Genomic DNA, 19902 nt, shown 5'->3' with positions numbered 1-19902 from the left:
TTTACAACCCCATGGACTGTAGCCTACCAGGCTCCTCCATCCATGGGATTCTCCAGGCAAGAATACTGGAGTGGGCTGCCATTTCGGATCACATGACAAAAATAATCACTGAATTGGAATGAGTGAAGGAACTCTTAGGCACTGACCTTATGAGAAATATGATTTTTTTTCAACTCATTTAAATATAGCAATGTTATATTTGTAAAGTAAATATGTAATATTATGAGAACATATTATAAAGCACATATTTTATTATAAAAAATTTCATCACAGAAATTTTTAACTTATGGTAAAATTATAAACATATTTAATGACTAAAAATATGGAACTTATTCAAATAACTTGGTGCATTCTTATAACAAAGTATTACTCAGGCACTGCTGTTACAGTTAATATTTATTGACGTTGAAAAATATTTATATTTGTTAATGAAGATAATTGATTACAAATGAGAAACAAGTCTCACTTATCCAATTACGTAACTAAAGCCTAATAGCAGAGACATTGCTTTTTTTTTTCTTTTCTTCACCCACAGAAAAGAATATAAGAATGCATACACTTGAGGGGCTGGGGTGAAGGTGATGGAGTTTGTCCAAGATATTGCCTGGCTGGAGATAAAGCAAATGTCCAGTTGAGGAATGCCTTCCTTTACACTTCTCCCTTGAGAAAGCCCTGTTCTGGACACTCTAAACTCCATGTTAATTTGCAACTTGGAGATACAGATACCTGAGGTCTTGAACATCTATCTTCTATGTACTTCTCAGTTTTTTCTAATTTGATTTTTTCGAAGGACTACTGCTCAAGAACTATTTACTTCCACTGAATTCATTGGTTTTGGGCAGTGATATTCACTTCAGTGAAGAAATTGTAACATGCTTAAATCATGTTGCCCATCTTCTTTTCTGCATGCTGACAAAGATATAAGGCAGAAGGAGGATGACCCAGACGACGGAAGAAACCCCTCTTAATTTCTTTTATCACCACCTCTCTCTCCCTCTTGAGTGGCCTCCAGGTACATTAGCCAGCATTGACTGACTCAACAACTTTAAACACACACTTTGTCTCTCCTCCAGATTCCCTTTCAGGAGTCCTTCCTCTATGCATCTTTGCCAAATATAATCATTTTTCATACCACAAAAATAATCAGAAAAGAGCATGGCAGAAAGAAAGTTCTTGAACTTTTTTCCCAAAGGTAAAAGATATTCCTCTAGATATTTCTTCCATTTGATAGTAGTTAAAATCTTGATATAAGCTAAATGTTCTTCAGTGGAAGAATGGATAAAGGAAAATGAGATTATCTATCTATCTGGTGCAGCCATGAGAAAGGAGATCCTTTTGCTACAACCTGTATGAAAGTACTATATTGTATCACTTAAGTGCTGAATTAAAAAAAGACAGAGAAACAGAGAATAGAGACTAGAATAGTGGGTTCCAGAGACTAGGGGGAGGGGTAAATGGAGCTTCAGTCATGTCCGACTCTCTGCGACCCCAGAGATGGCAGCCCACCAGGCTCCCCCGTCCCTGGGATTCTCCAGGCAAGAACATTGGAGTGGGTCGCCATTTCCTTCTCCAATGCATGAAAGTGAAAAGGGAAAGTGAAGTCACTCAGTCGTGTCTGACTCCTAGCGACCCCATGGACTGCAGCCTACCAGGCTCCTCTATCCATGGGATTTTCCAGGCAAGAGTACTGGAGTAGGGTGCCTTTGCCTTCTCCGAAATGGAGCAATGTATGTCAAAGGGTACAGATTTTCAGTTATAAGAGTAAGTTCTGAGGAGCTAATGTGTGACATGGTGACTTTAGTTAATAACATGGTATTGTAGACTTGAAAGTTGCTGAAAGTAGATCATAAGCATTCTCACCTCACACAGAGAAAAGAGTTAACCAATGTGAGGTGATGAATATGTTAATTTTCTTAATCTTTGTAATCATTCTGCAATATATATGTATAGCATGTTATCGTGTTGTACACTTTAAGTACATACAATTACATTTGTTCAACTTTCTTCAATAACATTAAAAAAACAAAATTTTGAAAGTATGTTTATTTCACTTAAGATGCCGTGTTACTTGTAAAAGTATATACATACCCAAATAAGCTTATAAATTTAGCTTTCATTATTCCTAAATGATTCAACAAGAGACTGATTTTATTGTATTTTTTTAAATTTTATTTTATTTTTAAACTTTACATAATTGTATTAGTTTTTCCAAATATCAAAATGAATCCATCACAGGTATACATGTGCTCCCCATGCTGAACCCTCCTCCCTCCTCCCTCCCCATACCATCCCTCTGGGTCGCCCCAGTGCACTAGCCCCAAGCATCCAGTATCGTGCATTGAACCTGGACTGGCATCTCATTTCATACATGATATTTTACATGTTTCAATGCCATTCTCCTAAAGGGGATTTCCCAGGTGGTACAGCGGTAAACAATCTGCCTGCCAATTCAGGAAATGTGGATTCAGTCCCTGAATTGGGAAGATGCACTGGAGAAGGAAATGGCAACCCATTGCAGTATTTTTGCATGGAGAATCCCATGGACAGAGAAGCTTGGTGAGTTACAGTCCATAGGGTTGTTGGACATGACTGAGCACACACACTTGATGAGAGCATAAAATTTGGGGACACAGAAGATGATATTGTAGAAAAATAGTAAATGAAGAGGTGTGGCGAAATATAATCTGGACTGATTCTGTTCTGCAGAATGTAAAATTGATGACAAAGATATATTTTGCTTTTTCATGACGTCACCAAATGCCAATTCCTTGTCTTTAATTAGGTGGGTGTGTGTAAGTGAGTTTTCACCTTTTTTTTTTTTTTTAATCTGAAGACATTTTATCAAAAACTGAACAAATTGCACACCTGAGTTTGTGCATTTGTGTTTTTATGTGCATGTATCACAAATGTCTTTTTTTTTTCCGTCAACTTTGAGGTATAAAAACTTGTGATCAGTTGTTAAATAGCTTATAAAATTATTTAGCTTTCCTCTCTGCTGAAATTCACCTGTGTCTGACCCTATACACACTCTGATCAAATATTTAGTTATAAGAAACATTATCAGAACTTGCTTTGTCTTTGAATAACAAAAGACAAAAAATATGTTCCATTTATTTTTCTGATCTACTCAGTCAACTGTTATTCATTATTTTTGCATTGTAATTTCTGTGGAAACAAACAATGATCACTCCTAATTCATTTCCTACTAGGCGCTTAAATTTGCTTCAGCATTCCTATCCTCTTTTCCTCCCGCTTCTACTAACAGACTTACGTAGCGACTCAAACTGAGAGCTTTTCTTTTCTTCTTAGAAAAATTACCTTAATAATTTTCAACAAATGGGAAAAGAGAATGGTTACACACACAAAAAGAGGATGGGTCAAATATTTGAGTCAAGAAATGATGACACAAAACAATGCCTTTGTTTTTAAGAATGCCTTTTTAATAATTACCATTTTTCCTTCTCTGTGAAAACTGACTAGTTATGAAAATCTGAGTTTACTTCAAATTTTAGAAGTAAATAGTAAAAATGTTATTTCCCTCAATTGAATTTTGTGTCCATTTTTCTCTTTTACAATAACAGACTAATGGAAGAAAATAATGAAACATCTGGGGGAGATTTTATTTTGCTTGGATTCTCAGACCAGCCTCAATTGGAGGCCATCCTTTTTGCGGTCATTTTGATATCCTATCTTTTGACCATCCTGGGCAACACAGCCATTATCCTGGTCTCCTGACTGGACTCCAAACTTCACACACCTATGTATTTCTTCCTCACAAATCTCTCCTTTCTTGACCTTTTCTTAACTACCAGCATCGTCCCCCAGTTATTGTGGAACCTGAAGGGACCAGCCAAGACCATCGCATCAACAGGCTGTGCCATACAACTCTATTTGTCCCTTTCACTGGGTTCCACTGAGTGTGTTCTCCTGACCATCATGGCATTTGACCGCTATGTAGCGGGCTGCAGACCTCTCAATTACACCAGTGTTATGCACCCATCATTTTGTAAGTCCTTAGGAGGAATAGCCTGGCTATGTGGAATAGGAAACACTCTTATCCAAGGAACCATCACCCTTCACCTTCCTCGCTGTGGACATCGCCATGTGCACAACTTCTTATGCGAAGTGCCTGCCATGATCAATTTGGCCCGCTTTGACATCCATGCAAATGAAGTCCAGCTTTTTGTGGCCACATTAGTTCTCCTTCTTCTTCCTGTGGCATTGATATTGGTCTCTTATGGATTCATCGTGCAAGCAGTGAAAAAAATTAAGTCATTCCAAGCTTGGCGTAAGGCTCTAGGGACCTGCGGTTCCCATCTGCTGGTGGTGTCCCTCTTCTTTGGGACCAGCTCAGCCATATACATTCAACCAAAGAGATTCTATGGCCATAGCCAGGGGGAGTTCCTTCCACTCTTCTACACTATTGTAACTTCCACCCTCAACCCCCTCATATATACTCTGAGGAACAAGGATATGAAAGGAGCCCTGAGAAAAATGCTGAGAATAGAACAAAATTCCTAAGGAAAAATCAAGGAAACAGTGACTTTTCATGGAGGAAAATTATTAAGGAGACCTAAGATTTAATAACTACTCCCAAGTGACTGCTTACCTTTCTGTCTGTATTTATCAACAATATGGCTACTGTGGTTTAGAAAAAAGAAGCACATGTAGACTCTACTTGTGTATCTCATGGAACTTCATCTGTGTGTGTGTGTGTGTTTTATAAACATATTCATACTTTCTTCTACTAAATGTCTTTAAAGGGCATATCCCAGAATAGGGAGATTCAGTGATCTACCCAATATGCATGTGCTTACATATTTGATTAGGGAATTAGATAGTGTTTAATATGAAACAGAAAATGCAAAAGTATATATTAGCATGAGGAAATTACTCTTCTTTTGTAAAAGAGCCCTAGTGTGACATTGTTTAAAACATTCTACCACAGTATCCCAATTCTTTCAAGGAAAAACAACAACAACAACAACAACAAAACAAAACTTGAAAATATGGGCTCTTTTTACAGTAATGCACCAGATTTGTGAATCTACTTAAAATGCTATTAAGGAAGAGAAAGGTTTGCTTTTAAATGAAAGCAATAGAAATAACTGTTAAATAACTATAGAAGTTACTTAATAATTTAATGAAATACTAAAACCTAATGTGATACTAAAATTTAATGTAACTTAATGTAATCTAATTTCAAATGGACTGAGGGTCTACAGGGCAAAACCTTGTATTGAATCTTACTCGATGCTGTATTTCTTATTTCAGGGTCTCTGAGATTGTAAAACACATGGGTTCTGAAGCCAGACTTGGTTTGAAACTTTGCTCTTTCTATTAGCTATGTAAAACCTTTTGTTCTTTACTTAATCTCTCTGTTCCTCAGTTTAATCACCTCACAGGTCTGCAGTGAGAATTAAATACATTAATTCATGCAATGTACTTTAAAATGACTCATGGCTCTGGTAAGTGCTGAATAAATCTTAAAGATTATTAAATACTTTCGAAAACACTATGGTGTTCTATAGCCTCCAAATTCTTCAGTCTTCCTCCATCCTTCTTAACTTGTGCTTGACTTGTTTGCAATTGTCTTGTATTCTGCATTGTCTTGTACATTGCGCTTCTTTTTCATTGTGTTGAAAACACTGAGACCAACCAAAATCTCTCTTTACTTCACTTCTCTTTAGATCAGCACCAATTTTCACTTCTTAAGAGCCAGTTTAGATTGTGTAACCTGTGCTGTAGAGAATATGATTGATATTTTGGGTCAAAATGCTTGAGTTCAAAACCCAATCTATCAATCTAATCAAGTAGATCAGTAATTAATACTTGAGTGGTAATAAGAGTTCCTAATTTACATGACTGTTGTGATAAATAAATCTGAGTTTAGCCCACGGTCTGTTATATATTAATAGAGGGTTCAGGATGGGGAACGCGGGTATACCTGTGGCGGATTCATTTCGATGTTTGGCAAAACTAATACAATATTGTAAAGTTTAAAAATAAAATAAAATTTAAAAAAAAGAAAGAAATCATACAATAATTAAGGCTACTTCTACACCACTTTTGTGATTTAAAAACTCATCACTCATTATCAGAGAAATGCAAATCAAAACCACTATGAGGTACCATTTCACGCCAGTCAGAATGGCTGCGATCCAAAAGTCTACAAGCAATAAATGCTGGAGAGGGTGTGGAGAAAAGGGAACCCTCTTACACTGTTGGTGGGAATGCAAACTGGTACAGCCACTATGGAGAACAGTGTGGAGATTCCTTCAAAAACTGGAAATAGAACTGCCTTATGATCCAGCAATCCCACTGCTGGGCATACACACTGAGGAAACCAGAAGGGAAAGAGACACGTGTACCCCAATGTTCATCACAGCACTGTTTATAATAGCCAGGACATGGAAGCAACCTAGATGTCCATCAGCAGATGAATGGATAAAGAAAGCAGTGGTACATATACACAATGGAGTATTACTCAGCCATTAAAATAATACATTTGAATCAGTTCTAATGAGGTGGATGAAACTGGAGTCTATTATACAGAGTGAAGTAAGCCAGAAAGAAAAACACCAATACAGTATACCAACGTGCATATATATGGAATTTAGAAAGATGGTAACAATAACCCTCTGTACGAGACAGCAAAAGAGACACTGATGTATAGATCAGTCTTATGGACTCTGTGGGAGAGGGAGAGGGTGGGGAGATTTGGGAGAATGGCATTGAAACATGTATAATATCAGGTATGAAACGAGTCGCCAGTCCAGGTTCGATGCACAATACTGGATGCTTGGGGCTAGTGCACTGGGACGACCCAGAGGGAGGCTATGGGGAGGGAGGAGGGATGAGGGTTCAGGATGGGGAACACAGGTATACCTGTGGCGGATTCATTTCGATATTTGGCAAAATTAATACAATATTGTAAAGTTTAAAAATAAAATAAAATTTAAAAAATAAATAAATAAATAAAATAAAATAAAAACTCATGATGACTTGATAGACCTTAACCATTTGATCTCTCTGATAGAAACTTTTACCACTGTCTAAAATTATTTTAATAACTTTAAATAGACCAAAGGATCCCCATTCCTTTTCATAACTCCTCTAACTCAGCATAAAATCTAAATATGAGTTCTACTTTATAGTTAGGTTTACCTGACCCTCACATGAATATCAAAGTCTTCTTAATCTTATTCCCTATTGTTATCTTAATCCTTTCCCTCCATCTTATTCACATTCCATTGCCCTAATTCAGATTCTCTATCTTGATTTTAAATAAGTTTGCAAGCATGTGACCCTGAGCTGAGAAGAGTTTATGGATATATTCAGTGTGGAGATTATAGTTATTTCAATAACTGTGAGTGTCTTCAACTGTGTAATATGCTCTCTGCTGCACAGCAGACCTTTACACCAACCCAAGCAGTAGTTCACCTTCTAATCTCTTAGACACTTATTGTTATCTATGACTGAATTTCTAAAACCTCCAAACGGTTTCTTCAAACCTTTCTTTTCTCCATAAGTTTGATTATTCCATAAAATTATTTTCCATATATAATTCCACTTTTCTAATTTAAATGGCTTCAAATGATTGCTGTTCTTTAGTTGCTAAGCCTTGTGCTACTCTTTTGTGACCCCATGAACTGTAGCCCTCCAGGCTCCTCTGTCCATGGGATTTCCCAGGCAAGAATACTAGAGTGGGTTGCCATTTCATTCTCTAGGGGACCTTCCCAGCCCAGGGATCAAACCTGCATCTCCTGCATTGGCGGGCAGATTCTTTACCACTGAGCCACTGATTACTAATGTCAAAAAACAAAAATTCAGCCTAATAAATTTTAAGATTTAATTGGTTTTATTTAGCAAGCCATAAGTCAGGTAGCTTCCCATCTACCAAGTAAAGAGAAGTTATACATAATAGGAGACTTTTATAGGCAGAAGGAGAAAAGACTGGATTGTTTCAGGTTCAGGTAAGCTACCTAGGGGGATGAAAAGGGACTATGTATTAGATTACCTCACTGGCGCTATCAACAAAAATTTAATCAGCCTCAGCCTATCTAAGAAATAATTTGAAAATTTTATTCAAGCCAAATTTAAGGATTATAACCCAAGAAGAGCATCTCAGAAAGCTCAGAGAACTGTTCCCCCATTAGAAGTCAAAACACAGTTTATATGTTTCTTGGGATAGAGGGCTGTACATCAAATGATGTATTCTTGACAGTTTATATAATCAGATTTTAGCACCTTCATGGTGAGTCATATGACCCTAAACAAGATCAAGAAGAAATGTTGTCTTTTAAAGAGTTGGCTTGAGGCTGCCAACTTTATGGATGATCAGGTGTTCCTGCCAATAAGACAGGTTTAATGAACACATAATGTAGAGACACAATTCACTGTGTAGGAAGAGAGGAGGCTAAGGGCAGAGAAGAAATTTTATGTTTAAATTTTTATAGTACCGTCAGAAAGTATTAATTTTATTTCAGTGCATTGACAAGAAAATTCCAGACTGACTAGCTAAAACTACACTCCTTAAGGAGGCTGTAACTAACAATTAGGTTAGTTTTTTTTTTTTTTAATAATTATTTTATTTTTATTATTATTATTTTTTTTACTTTACAATATTGTATTGGTTTTGCCATACATCAACATACATCCGCCATGAGTGTACACGTATTCCCCATCCTGAACCCCTCTCCCACCTCCCTCCCCATACCATCCCTCTGGGTCATCCCAATACACCAGCCCCAAGCTTCCTGTATACTGCATCGAACCTGGACTGGCGATTCGTTTCTTATATGATACTATACATGTTTTAATGCCATTCTCCCAAATCATCCCCCCTCCCTCTCCCACAGAGTCCAAAAGACTGTTCTATACATCTGTGTCTCTTTTGCTGTCTCGCATACAGGGTTGTTGTTACCATCTTTGTAAATTCCATATATATGCATTAGTATACTGTATTGGTGTTTTTCTTTCTGGCTTACTTCACTCTGTATAATAGGCTCCAGTTTCATCCATCTCATTAGAACTGATTCAAATGTATTCTTTTTAATGGCTGAGTAATACTCCATTGTGTATATGTACCACTGCTTTCTTATCCATTCATCTGCTGATGGACATCTAGGTTGCTTCCATGTCCTGGCTATTATAAACAGTGCTGCGATGAACATTGGGGTACACGTGTCTATTTCACTTCTGGTTTCCTCGGTGTGTATGCCCAGCGGTGGGATTGCTGGGTCATATGGCAGTTTTATTTCCAGTTTTTTAAGGAATCTCCACACTGTTCTCCATAGTGGCTGTACAATAATAGTGGGAGACTTTAATACCCCACTCACACCTATGGATAGATCAACTAAACAGAAAATTAACAAAGAAACACAAACTTTAAATGATACAATAGACCAGTTAGACCTAATTGATATCTATAGGACATTTCACCCCAAAACAATGAATTTCACCTTTTTCTCAAGCGCACATGGAACCTTCTCCAGGATCTATCACATCCTGGGTCATAAATGTAGCCTTGGTAAATTCAAAAAATTGAAATCATTCCAAGCATCTTTTCTGACCACAATGCAGTAAGATTAGATCTCAATTGCAGGAGAAAACATATTAAAAATTCCAACATATGGAGGCTTAACAACACGCTGCTGAATAACCAACAAATCACAGAAGAAATCAAAATATGCATAGAAATGAATGAAAATGAAAACACAACAACCCCAAACCTATGGGACACTGTAAAAGCAGTGCTAAGGGGAAAGTTCATAGCAATACAGGCATACCTCAAGAAACAAGAAAGATGTCAAATAAATAACCTAACTCTACACCTCAAGCAACTAGAAAAGGAAGAAATGAAGAACCCCAGGGTTAGTAGAAGGAAAGAAATCTTAAAAATTAGGGCAGAAATAAATGCAAAAGAAACAAAGGAGACCATAGCAAAAATCAACAAAGCCAAAAGCTGGTTCTTTGAAAGGATAAATAAAATTGACAAGCCATTAGCCAGACTCATCAAGAAACAAAGGGAGAAAAATCAAATCAATAAAATTAGAAATGAAAATGGAAAGATCACAACAGACAACACACAAATACAAAGGATCATAAGAGACTACTATCAGCAATTATATGCCAATAAAATGGACAATGTGGAAGAAATGGACAAATTCTTAAAAAAGTACTTTCCAAAACTGAACCAGGAAGAAACAGTAAATCTTAACAGGTTAGGTTTTATGTCTCAGTTTACTTTTCTTTTTTCCTTTCCTTTTTTTTAAAAAAATTTTTATTTTTTAATTTTTTTTTACTTTACAATATTGTATTGGTTTTGCTTTTCTGAGCTTAGCACAGTGACTCCATCTGGGGTGGGTCATTTCTTTTTTTAAATAAAGTCTCAGGAGCACAGAATTCCAGGTTCTCTAGCATTATGATCTAATTTATCCCTTGTCTTCTACAACATGTTGTCATTCATCTTTTGTTCAATTAATATTTAAATACCCAGCAGTTTCTTAATATTCAGGGCAAGTTATTGAACTTGTAGGTAAAATTATTCCACTATAGTGAGTAGAACAATAATACCAAGTTCCTAAGGTGGTGAGTGATAAGTGAGGTACCTCATGTAACATGCTTGGCAGAGTGCTTGGCACCTAGCAAACTCAATCCATGTTTACCCATGATATCCTAACAGTAAGAGTACTCATGGGGTGTGATTAAAGTAGAAGAACAACAATTTTATTCCTTTATCTATCCTGCCTGTACCATGTAAGCAGTTCTTTCCCTGCTCCTGGATAACATCTTTAGAATGTCTCATAATCTTTCCAGCCATTTTCAAATGGTAACAATGTCAACTTTTACTAATAAAGTGTTTTCACATTAGTAATTAAAATGTCCACTGTCCAGTGACACTTAATTCACATAAAGATTCTGTGTTTCCTGAGCTTGAGCCTGTTCCTGTCAGAGACCTTACAGTGGGGATTTGGGTGACATCAGTCCCTGCGTTCAGAGAAGGCAATGGCACCCCACTCCAGTACTTTTGCCTAGAAAATCCCATGGACGGAGGAGCCTAGTAGGCTGCAGTCCATGGGGTCGCTAGAGTCGGACACGACTGAGGAACTTCACTTTCACTTTTCACTTTCATGCATTGGAGAAGGAAATGGCAACCCACTCCAGTGTTCTTGCCTGCAGAATCCCAGGGACGGGAAGCCTGGTGGGCTGCCATCTATGGGTCGCACAGAGTCGGACACGACTCAAGTGACTTGGCAGCATTAGCAGCAGTCCCTGCTTTCCATCTTGTGCATCTTCCTCTGTGCCTCTAGCTGATAAGTGTAGTTTCTGAACTGCCAGGGTAAACCTGTAGGGGAATCTAGGCGGGAATGTTTACTAGTTTCTGTAGTCAAAGACTGACTTTTCAGTTTTTCACATTTATGTTATTTTTAGTCAATTATCAGGCAATTATTAATGTGAAGTCAATTAGCTAACTTCATCAGTTATCAGTTCAGTTCAGTCTTTCAGTCATGTCTGACTCTTTGCGACCCCATGAATCGCAACATGCCAGGCCTCCCTGTCCATCACCATCTCCCGGAGTTCACTCAAACTCACATCCATCGAGTCAGTGATGCCATCCAGCCATCTGTCGTCCCCTTCTCCTCCTGCCCCCAATCCCTCCCAGCATCAGAGTTTTTCCAATGAGTCAACTCTTTGCATGAGGTGGCCAAAGTACTGGAGTTTCAGCTTTAGCATCATTCCTTCCAAAGAAATCCCAGGGCTGATCTCCTTCAGAATGGACTGGTTGGATCTCCTTGCAGTCCAAGGGACTCTCAAGAGTCTTCTCCAACACCACAGTTCAAAAGCATCAATTCTTCTGTGCTCAGCTTTCTTCACAGTCCAACTCTCACATCCATGCATGACTACTGGAAAAACCATAGCCTTGACTAGATGGACCTTTGTTGGCAAAGTAATGTCTCTGCTTTTGAATATGCTATCTAGGTTGGTCATAACTTTCCTTCCAAGGAGTAAGCGTCTTTTAATTTCATGGCTGCAGTCACCATCTGCAGTGATTTTGGAGCCCAGAAAAATAAAGTCTGACACTGTTTCCACTGTTTCCCCATCTATTTCTCATGAAGTGATGGGACTGGATGCCATGATCTTTGTTTTGTGAATGTTGAGCTTTAAGCCAACTTTTTCACTCTCCACTTTCACTTTCATCAAGAGGCTTTTGAGTTCCTCTTCACTTTCTGCCATAAGGGTGGTGTCATCTGCATATCTGAGGTTATTGATATTTCTCCCGGCAATCTTGATTCCAGTTTGTGCTTTTTCCAGTCCAGTGTTTCTCATGATGTACTCTGCATATAAGTTGAATAAGCAGGGTGACTGTATACAGCCTTGACGTACTCCTTTTCCTATTTGGAACCAGTCTGTTGTTCCATGTCCAGTTCTAACTGTTTCTTTGTGACCTGCATACAAATTTCTCAAGAGGCAGGTCAGGTGGTCTAGTATTCCCATCTCTTTCAGAATTTTCCACAGTTTATTGTGATCCACACAGTCAAAGGCTTTGGCATAGTCATCAGTTATCAGGGGAGTACAAATTGAAATCATGAAATATACAACCAGATTGGCTAAAATTTAAAATACAGAAAGTATGAAGATATATTTGTATCTTCAATTCAAATATACAAAATTTCTTCTTGTATATTCTTAAATATACAAATATTCAAGATTACAATTCAAGTTGTATTCTTCAATTACAAATATAACAGAATATATTTGTAACTAGCAGGTACATATATGTATAATATAGATTATATTATTAGAAATTTAACATGAACATGGCAGAAATTAGAAAACAACTCAGTGTTGGGTGGTTATGAGAGCAGAGTTTAAATATCTCTGTAGTTTGGCCTGGATGGAAACAACAGTGAAAAATCAGAGGGACAAAACTCTCTCTTTCAGGATCATCTCCTGGGACAGTTCTTCTTATGAAGCCTAATATTAATTGCCATGTTGGGAGAACTGTTTCCATGGAACTTTTCCTTATTTGGTGTTCTGTATCCTTTCCAGTCTCTCCTGACTTGCTGACCTTCCGAAAGCTCCATCTTAAATAACAGTCCCTAAAACTAGTACATGGGCCTTCAGAGCTCATTTCAAGGTAATAATAATTTGAATCCTATGACTTAAAGTTCTTTTTCACAATAAGAGTATCAGTATTCCCCCAAAAAAGGAAATCTGGAAATGTTCCTCTTTTAACTTATTTACTTTTTCTGATGCCTTGCTTTTATATCTATATCATGCTTATGACTCTTAACTTTTAATGGCAAATTGAAATTCTATTTTAAAGTGATGTTCATTCAGGTGTGGAGATAATATGGTACATGGGTGATGATAAATTTTGCATCATACTGGAATAGAATCCTTCTAGAAGCCTAAAGTAAACATACTGTTATAACTTTCTGTATAAATAAGGAGCAAATTCATGACTGTGAATTGATCTTTCATGGTATTTCTGTTGAGGTATTGCATATGTGTGTGGGGAAATGTGGCAGAATTTAAAACACAGGAGAAATTCTCATTAGAGAGGATAAGGTAGCAACCTGCAGACTGAATTAAAATCAAACAAGGGACCTGGGTTTGGCTTTTTGTTACTCTTTTGATAGGAAAAATGAATACTTTTTAGGGAACTAAATAGTTGAAAATTGACCATGAATAATAGAATCGAAGGAATTACACATGTATGAATGTATTTGTATTTTTGTGCATGCATATGAAGATATATAATTATGAGAGTGTTTATAAGAAAATATGTCTGTATAATATAAACTGGTTTGTTCCTTAGAGATCCTTTTGCATGCTCATTTTACTGTTATTTACTTTTGCTATTTTGAGTGATCACTCAGAGACATCATGCTGCTGTTGAATGTCTAGATTCCACACTGGATGCTTCCCTTAACTTCTTTCCTTTTCACTGGGTTCTACTAAGTATCATATTTATGTGATAAGTTGAATCAATACATCTTATATATAAGAGTATATTTTACATCCATGAATAATTTTCCCAAAAGTAATAAAACAATTTTAGGATATGCAATTATTAAGGAAGAAATTTGAAATCTGAGTGATTTTCACTGATGACATGTAAAAGCTTCTGTTTGTCTTAAACAGGAAATAGAGTTACTGTCTTTGGGGAATAAGGTTTGTACCAGTGAATATACTTTAAACATTTGCATTTATAGCTGTTTGGACTTTTTAAAAGTCCATTACAAATCCTGGCCTTTTAATCTTCCTGAAGATAAAAATTCAATGTGGATTTGAAGTGCATTGAAGCAGCCTTTTTCATCCCACCAAAGATGCTTCCTTTCCTGATCCTCATTCCTTTAATCAGATTCAACCACTTCTTCTTTCAACACACAAGACAGGAAAGCTGACTCCTTTCCTCAACACCACTCACCAAAGAAGGCAAGGAGGTTTGCTCTAAATATGTTCATGAATTTACATCACTATTAAGTGGTAGGATAAATGAGTTGACTAATCCTTAAAGGAAATAGATTTTTGAAATCATGTGTGCATAATGATTGAATATTTGGATATAAATGTTAATATTATTTCTTTCAATAGCCAAATGTTTGCCATTTTATAGGAAAAATAATCTCTATAATCTCCAGAAGTAGGCTGTATTTATATATATGAAAATCCTGGGGAAAAAATGCCCAACTTAAAATTCCAGTTGAAGAATTGAAATATTATTTACACATATTATACATCAGTACTACTGAGTTTTCCCATTTAATTTGAATGATTTTTCATAAGCTATAAATTAATCATGTGCTAATGATTATTAATAACAATATCAATATTAATATTGATATTCAAAATTAATTACAATTAATATTGAATTGATAATAATATTAATAATCAGATCAGATCAGTCGCTTAGTCATGTCGGACTCTTTGCAACCCCATGAATCGCAGCACGCCAGGCCTCCCTGTCCATCACCAACTCCCGAAGTTCACTCAGACTCACGTCCATCGAGTCAGTGATGCCATCCAGCCATCTCATCCTCTGTTGTCCGCTTCTCCTCCTGCCCCCAATCCTTCCCAGCATCAGAGTCTTCTCCAATGAGTCAACTCTTCGCATGAGGTGGCCAAAGACCTGGAGTTTCAGCTTTAGCATCATTCCTTCCAAAGAAATCCCAGGGCTGATCTCCTTTAGAATGGACTGGTTGGATCTCCTTGCAGTCCAAGGGACTCTCAAGAGTCTTCTCCAACACCACAGTTCAAAAACATCAATTCTTCGGCGCTCAGCCTTCTTCACAGTCCAATTCTCACATCCATACATGACCACAGGAAAAACCATAGCCTTGACTAGACGAACCTTTGTTGGCAAAGTAATGTCTCTGCTTTTCAATATACTATCTAGGTTGGTCATAACTTTCCTTCAAAGGAGTAAGTGTCTTTTAATTTCATGGCTGCAGTCACCATCTGTAGTGATTTTGGAGCCCAGAAAAATAAAGTCTGACACTGTTTCCACTGTTTCCCCATCTATTTCTCATGAAGTGATGGGACCAGATGCCATGATCTTCGTTTTGTGAATGTTGAGCTTTAAGCCAACTTTTTCACTCTCCACTTTCACTTTCATCAAGAGGCTTTTGAGTTCCTCTTCACTTTCCACCATAAGGGTGGTGTCATCTGCATATCTGAGATTATTGATATTTCTCCCGGCAATCTTGATTCCAACTTGTGTTTCTTCCAGTCCAGTGTTTCTCATGATGTACTCTGCATAGAAGTTAAATAAGCAGGGTGACAATATACAGCCTTGACGTACTCCTTTTCCTATTTGGAACCAGTCTGTTCTTCCATGTCCAGTTCTAACTGTTTCTTCGTGACCTGCATACAAATTTCTCAAGAGGCAGATCAGGTGGTCTGGTATTCCCATCTCTTGAAGAATTTTCCACAGTTTATTGTGATCCACACAGTCAAAGGCTTTGGCATACTCAATAAAGCAGAAATAGATGTTCTTCTGGAACTCTCTTGCTTTTTCCATGATCCAGTGGATGTTGGCAATTTGATCTCTGGTTCCTCTGCCTTTTCTAAAACCAGCTTGAACATCAGGAAGTTCATGGTTCACATATTGCTGAAGCCTGGCTTGGAGAATTTTGAGCATTACTTTACTAGCATGTGAGATGAGTGCAATTGTGCAGTAGTTTGAGCATTCTTTGGCATTGCCTTTCTTTGGGATTGGAATGAAAACTGACCTCTTCCAGTCCTGTGGCCACTGCTGAGTTTTCCAAATTTGCTGGCATATTGAGTGCAGCACTTTCACAGCATCATCTTTCAGGATTTGAAATAGCTCAACTGGAATTCCATTGTCTCCACTAGCTTTGTTCATAGTGATGCTTTGTAAGGCCCACTTGACTTCACATTCCAGGATATCTGGCTCTAGGTGAGTGATCACACCATCGTGATTATCTGGGTCTTGAAGATCTTTTTTGTACAGTTCTTCTGTGTATTCTTGCCATCTCTTCTTAATATCTTCTGCTTCTGTTAGGTCCATACCATTTCTGTCCTTGATCGAGCCCATCTTTGCATGAAATGTTCCCTTGGTGTCTCTGATTTTCTTGAAGAGATCCCTAGTCTTTCCCATTCTGTTGTTTTCCTCTATTTCTTTGCATTGATCACTGAAGAAGGCTTTCTTATCTCTTCTTGCTATTCTTTGGAACTCTGCATTCAGATGCTTATATCTTTCCTTTTCTCCTTTGCTTTTTGCTTCTCTTCTTTTCACAGCTATTTGTAAGGCCTCCACAGCCAGCCATTTTGCTTTTTTGCATTTCTTTTCCATGGGAATGGTCTTGATCCCTGTCTCCTGTACAATGTCACGAACCTCATTCCATAGTTCATCAGGCACTCTATCTATCAGATCTAGACCCTTAAATCTATTTCTCACTTCCACTGTATAATCATAAGGGATTTGATTTAGGTCATACCTGAATGGTCTAGTGGTTTTCCCTACTTTCTTCAATTTCAGTCTGAATTTGGCAATAAGGAGTTCATGATCTGAGCCACAGTCAGCTCCTGGTCTTGTTTTTGCTGACTGTATAGAGCTTCTCCATCTTTGGCTGCAAAGAATATAATCAATCTCTTTTCGGTGTTGACCATCTGGTGATGTCCATGTATAGAGTCTTCTCTTGTGTTGTTGAAAGAGGGTGTCTGTTATGACCAGTGCATTTTCTTGGCAAAACTCTATCAGTCTTTGCCCTGCTTCATTCCGTATTCCAAGGCTAAATTTGCCTGTTACTCCAGGTGTTTCTTGACTTCCTACTTTTGCATTCCAGTCCCCTATAATGAAAAGGACATCTTTTTGGGGTGTTAGTTCTAAAAGGTCTTGTAGGTCTTCATAGAACCATTCAACTTCAGCTTCTTCAGCATTACTGGTTGGGGCATAGACTTGGCTTATTGTGATATTGAATGGATTGCCTTGGAAGCGAACAGAGATCATTCTGTCGTTTTTGAGATTGCATCCAAGTACTGCATTTCAGACTCTTTTGTTGACCATGATGGGCCACTCCATTTCTTCTGAGGGATTCCTGCCCGCAGTAGTAGATATAATGGTCATCTGAGTTAAATTCACCCATTCCAGTCCATTTTAGTTCGCTGATTCCTAGAATGTCAACATTCACTCTTGCCATCTCTTGTTTGACCACTTCCAATTTGCCTTGATTCATGGACCTGACATTCCAGGTTCCTATGCAATATTGCTCTTTACAACATCGGACCTTGTTTCTATCACCAATCACACCCACAGCTGGGTATTGCTTTGCTTTGGCTCCATCCCTTCATTCTTTCTGGAGTTATTTCTCCACTGATCTCCAGTACCATATTGGGCACCTACTGACCTGGGGAGTTTCTCTTTCAGTACCCTATCATTTTGCCTTTTCATACTGTTCATGGGGTTTTCAAGGCAAGAATTCTGAAGTGGTTTACCATTCCCTTCTCCAGTGGACCACATCCTGTCAGATCTCTCCACTATGACCCGCCCATCTTGGTTTGCCCCATGGGCATGGCTTAGTTTCACTGAGTTAGACAAGGCTGTGGTCCTAGTGTTATTCTTCTGCTATTCTTTATTTTTTTGTGATAAATTTTATCTCAACTTCTAATAGTTATCACACAAGGAAATTCTTAAATTAGCCATCATGTACATCTCTTTATAGTCTGGGCTTTATTGTCATTTGCTGCAGCTGCTGAAGGACATTGCCAAAATTTATTCTATGGGGCACAGTAATTTCTCTCAGAGTCAGTGTTTCAAAGAGAAATTTTAAAAGGTTGATCTTGGCTTCCCTGGTGGCTCCACTGGTAAAGAATCTGCCTGCAATGTAGGAGGTGCAGGTTAGATCCCTGGGTCAGGAAGGAGGAAATGGCAACCCACTCCAGTATTCTTGCCTGGAGAATCCCATGGACAGAGGAGCCTGATGTGCTTACAGTCCATGCAGTGGCAAGAGGCAGACACAACTTAGCAACTAAACCACCACCACCACCACATTGTGACCAGCATTCAATACATTATCCTTTCTCTAAATTCTTACAATGTTTTCCTCCTTTTTGTGAACAGGGTGATGGGCATGAACAGTAGCAGTGTCAAAGAAGACTTTGTCCTGGTGGGCTTCTCTGATCAGCCCAACCTAGAAAAGATACTCTTTGTGGTTGTTTTGGTAACCTATCTCCTGACTCTGATGGGAAATACAGTCATTATTCTGATCTCCTCTATAGACTCTAAACTCAGAACACCCATGTACTTTTTCCTTACTCACCTCTCCCTAGTTGATATTTGCTTTACTACCAGTATTGTTCCCCAGCTTCTGTGGAACCTAAGAGGACCAGCCAAGACCATAACAGCCCTGGGCTGTGCTGTCCAGCTCTACGTCTCTCTGGCTCTGGGCTCCACTGAGTGCATTCTCCTGGCTGTAATGGCTTTTGATCGCTATGCTGCGGTGTGCAAACCTCTCCACTATGCAGCTGTAATGAACCCACGGCTGTGCCAGGCTCTGGCAGGGGTTGCGTGGCTGAGTGGAGTAGGAAACACTCTCACCCAGAGCACTGTCACCCTCTGGCTGCCTCGCTGTGGACATCAGTGGCTCCATCATTTCTTCTGTGAGGTACCCTCAATGATTAAACTTGCATGTGTGGACATCCACGCCAATGAGGTCCAGCTATTCATTGCTTCATTGGTCTTGCTCCTTTTGCCCTTAGCACTGATATTGATGTCCTATGGACATATAGTCAAGGCAATTATTAGGATCAAGTCAGTCCAGGCCTGGCGCAAAGCCCTGGGGACATGTGGATCCCACTTGATGGTAGTGTCCCTCTTCTATGGGACCATTACAGCTGTTTACATCCAGCCCAACAGTTCTTATGCCCATACTTATGGGAAATTCATCTCCCTCTTCTACACAGTAGTGACTCCAGCCCTCAATCCTCTCATCTACACACTGAGGAATAAAGATGTGAAAGGAGCACTGGGAAGACTTTTTCACAGAGCCAGAGACCTAGGCTTATAAAAAATGAAGCTGAGCGCATAGAAGTCGATTTTTGATGGCAAAATGAAGCTGAAGGTCATCTTGTACATTCTTTGTCTAAAGAAACACTAACCTATAAGGAGCACACACAATCATCACAGTCTGCTACTCAGCCTCAGAATCATCCGTCCTCTCAACCTCTTTCCCAGGCTTCTTTTGAACCCTTTGAAGCCACTATTTCCGCACACCCTTTAATTGTCCATTATTCACATAATTTCTGTTTCTTGCCCTCCCTTCCTGCTTTTTTTCAATCTTCCTTCCCTTTTTCTACTGTTCATTCTATTTTTCCAATTGTTCTCTCCTGTATTACCCCTTGCCTTCCCTTCCCTCCTTTTTGTTGCTT

At 38.4% G+C, this 19902-nt stretch overlaps 2 protein-coding genes and 1 pseudogene across 2 annotated transcripts; 2 read left to right on the top strand and 1 right to left on the bottom strand.

Annotated features, from left to right (window-relative positions):
- Positions 1-3585: 3585 nt before the first annotated feature.
- On the top strand, positions 3586-4521 carry LOC133235992 (olfactory receptor 2G6-like; annotated as a pseudogene).
- Positions 4522-14249: 9728 nt separating this feature from the next.
- Positions 14250-17420, bottom strand: LOC133235991 (uncharacterized). The gene is made up of 2 exons (XM_061397744.1): positions 15910-17420; positions 14250-14275 (listed from the first exon to the last, which is right to left on the bottom strand). Exons 1-2 carry the CDS (start codon positions 16826-16828, stop codon positions 14250-14252), a joined length of 945 nt encoding a protein of 314 aa, XP_061253728.1. The 5' UTR covers positions 16829-17420.
- Positions 17421-18599: 1179 nt separating this feature from the next.
- Positions 18600-19541, top strand: LOC133235990 (olfactory receptor 2G3-like). Its single transcript, XM_061397743.1, has one exon. It carries the CDS (start codon positions 18600-18602, stop codon positions 19539-19541), a length of 942 nt encoding a protein of 313 aa, XP_061253727.1.
- Positions 19542-19902: the final 361 nt, after the last annotated feature.

This window comes from Bos javanicus, chromosome 23 (assembly GCF_032452875.1).
Source record: "Bos javanicus breed banteng chromosome 23, ARS-OSU_banteng_1.0, whole genome shotgun sequence".
NCBI lineage: Eukaryota > Metazoa > Chordata > Mammalia > Artiodactyla > Bovidae > Bos > Bos javanicus.
This window is presented reverse-complemented; position numbering and strand designations above follow the sequence as displayed.

What these genes read in the sequence shown, in the direction of transcription:
- LOC133235991 (XM_061397744.1), bottom strand. Translation starts at nt 16,828, where the DNA reads ATGGAAAAGAAATGCAAAAAAGCAAAATGGCTGGCTGTGGAGGCCTTA. An exon ending in AGAGATGGGAATACCAGACC is followed by an intron (nt 14,276 to 15,909) that starts ACCTGATCTGCC and finishes TTTTATCTTCAG; the next exon opens with GAAGATTAAAAGGCCAGGAT.
- LOC133235990 (XM_061397743.1), top strand. Translation starts at nt 18,600, where the DNA reads ATGGGCATGAACAGTAGCAGTGTCAAAGAAGACTTTGTCCTGGTGGGC.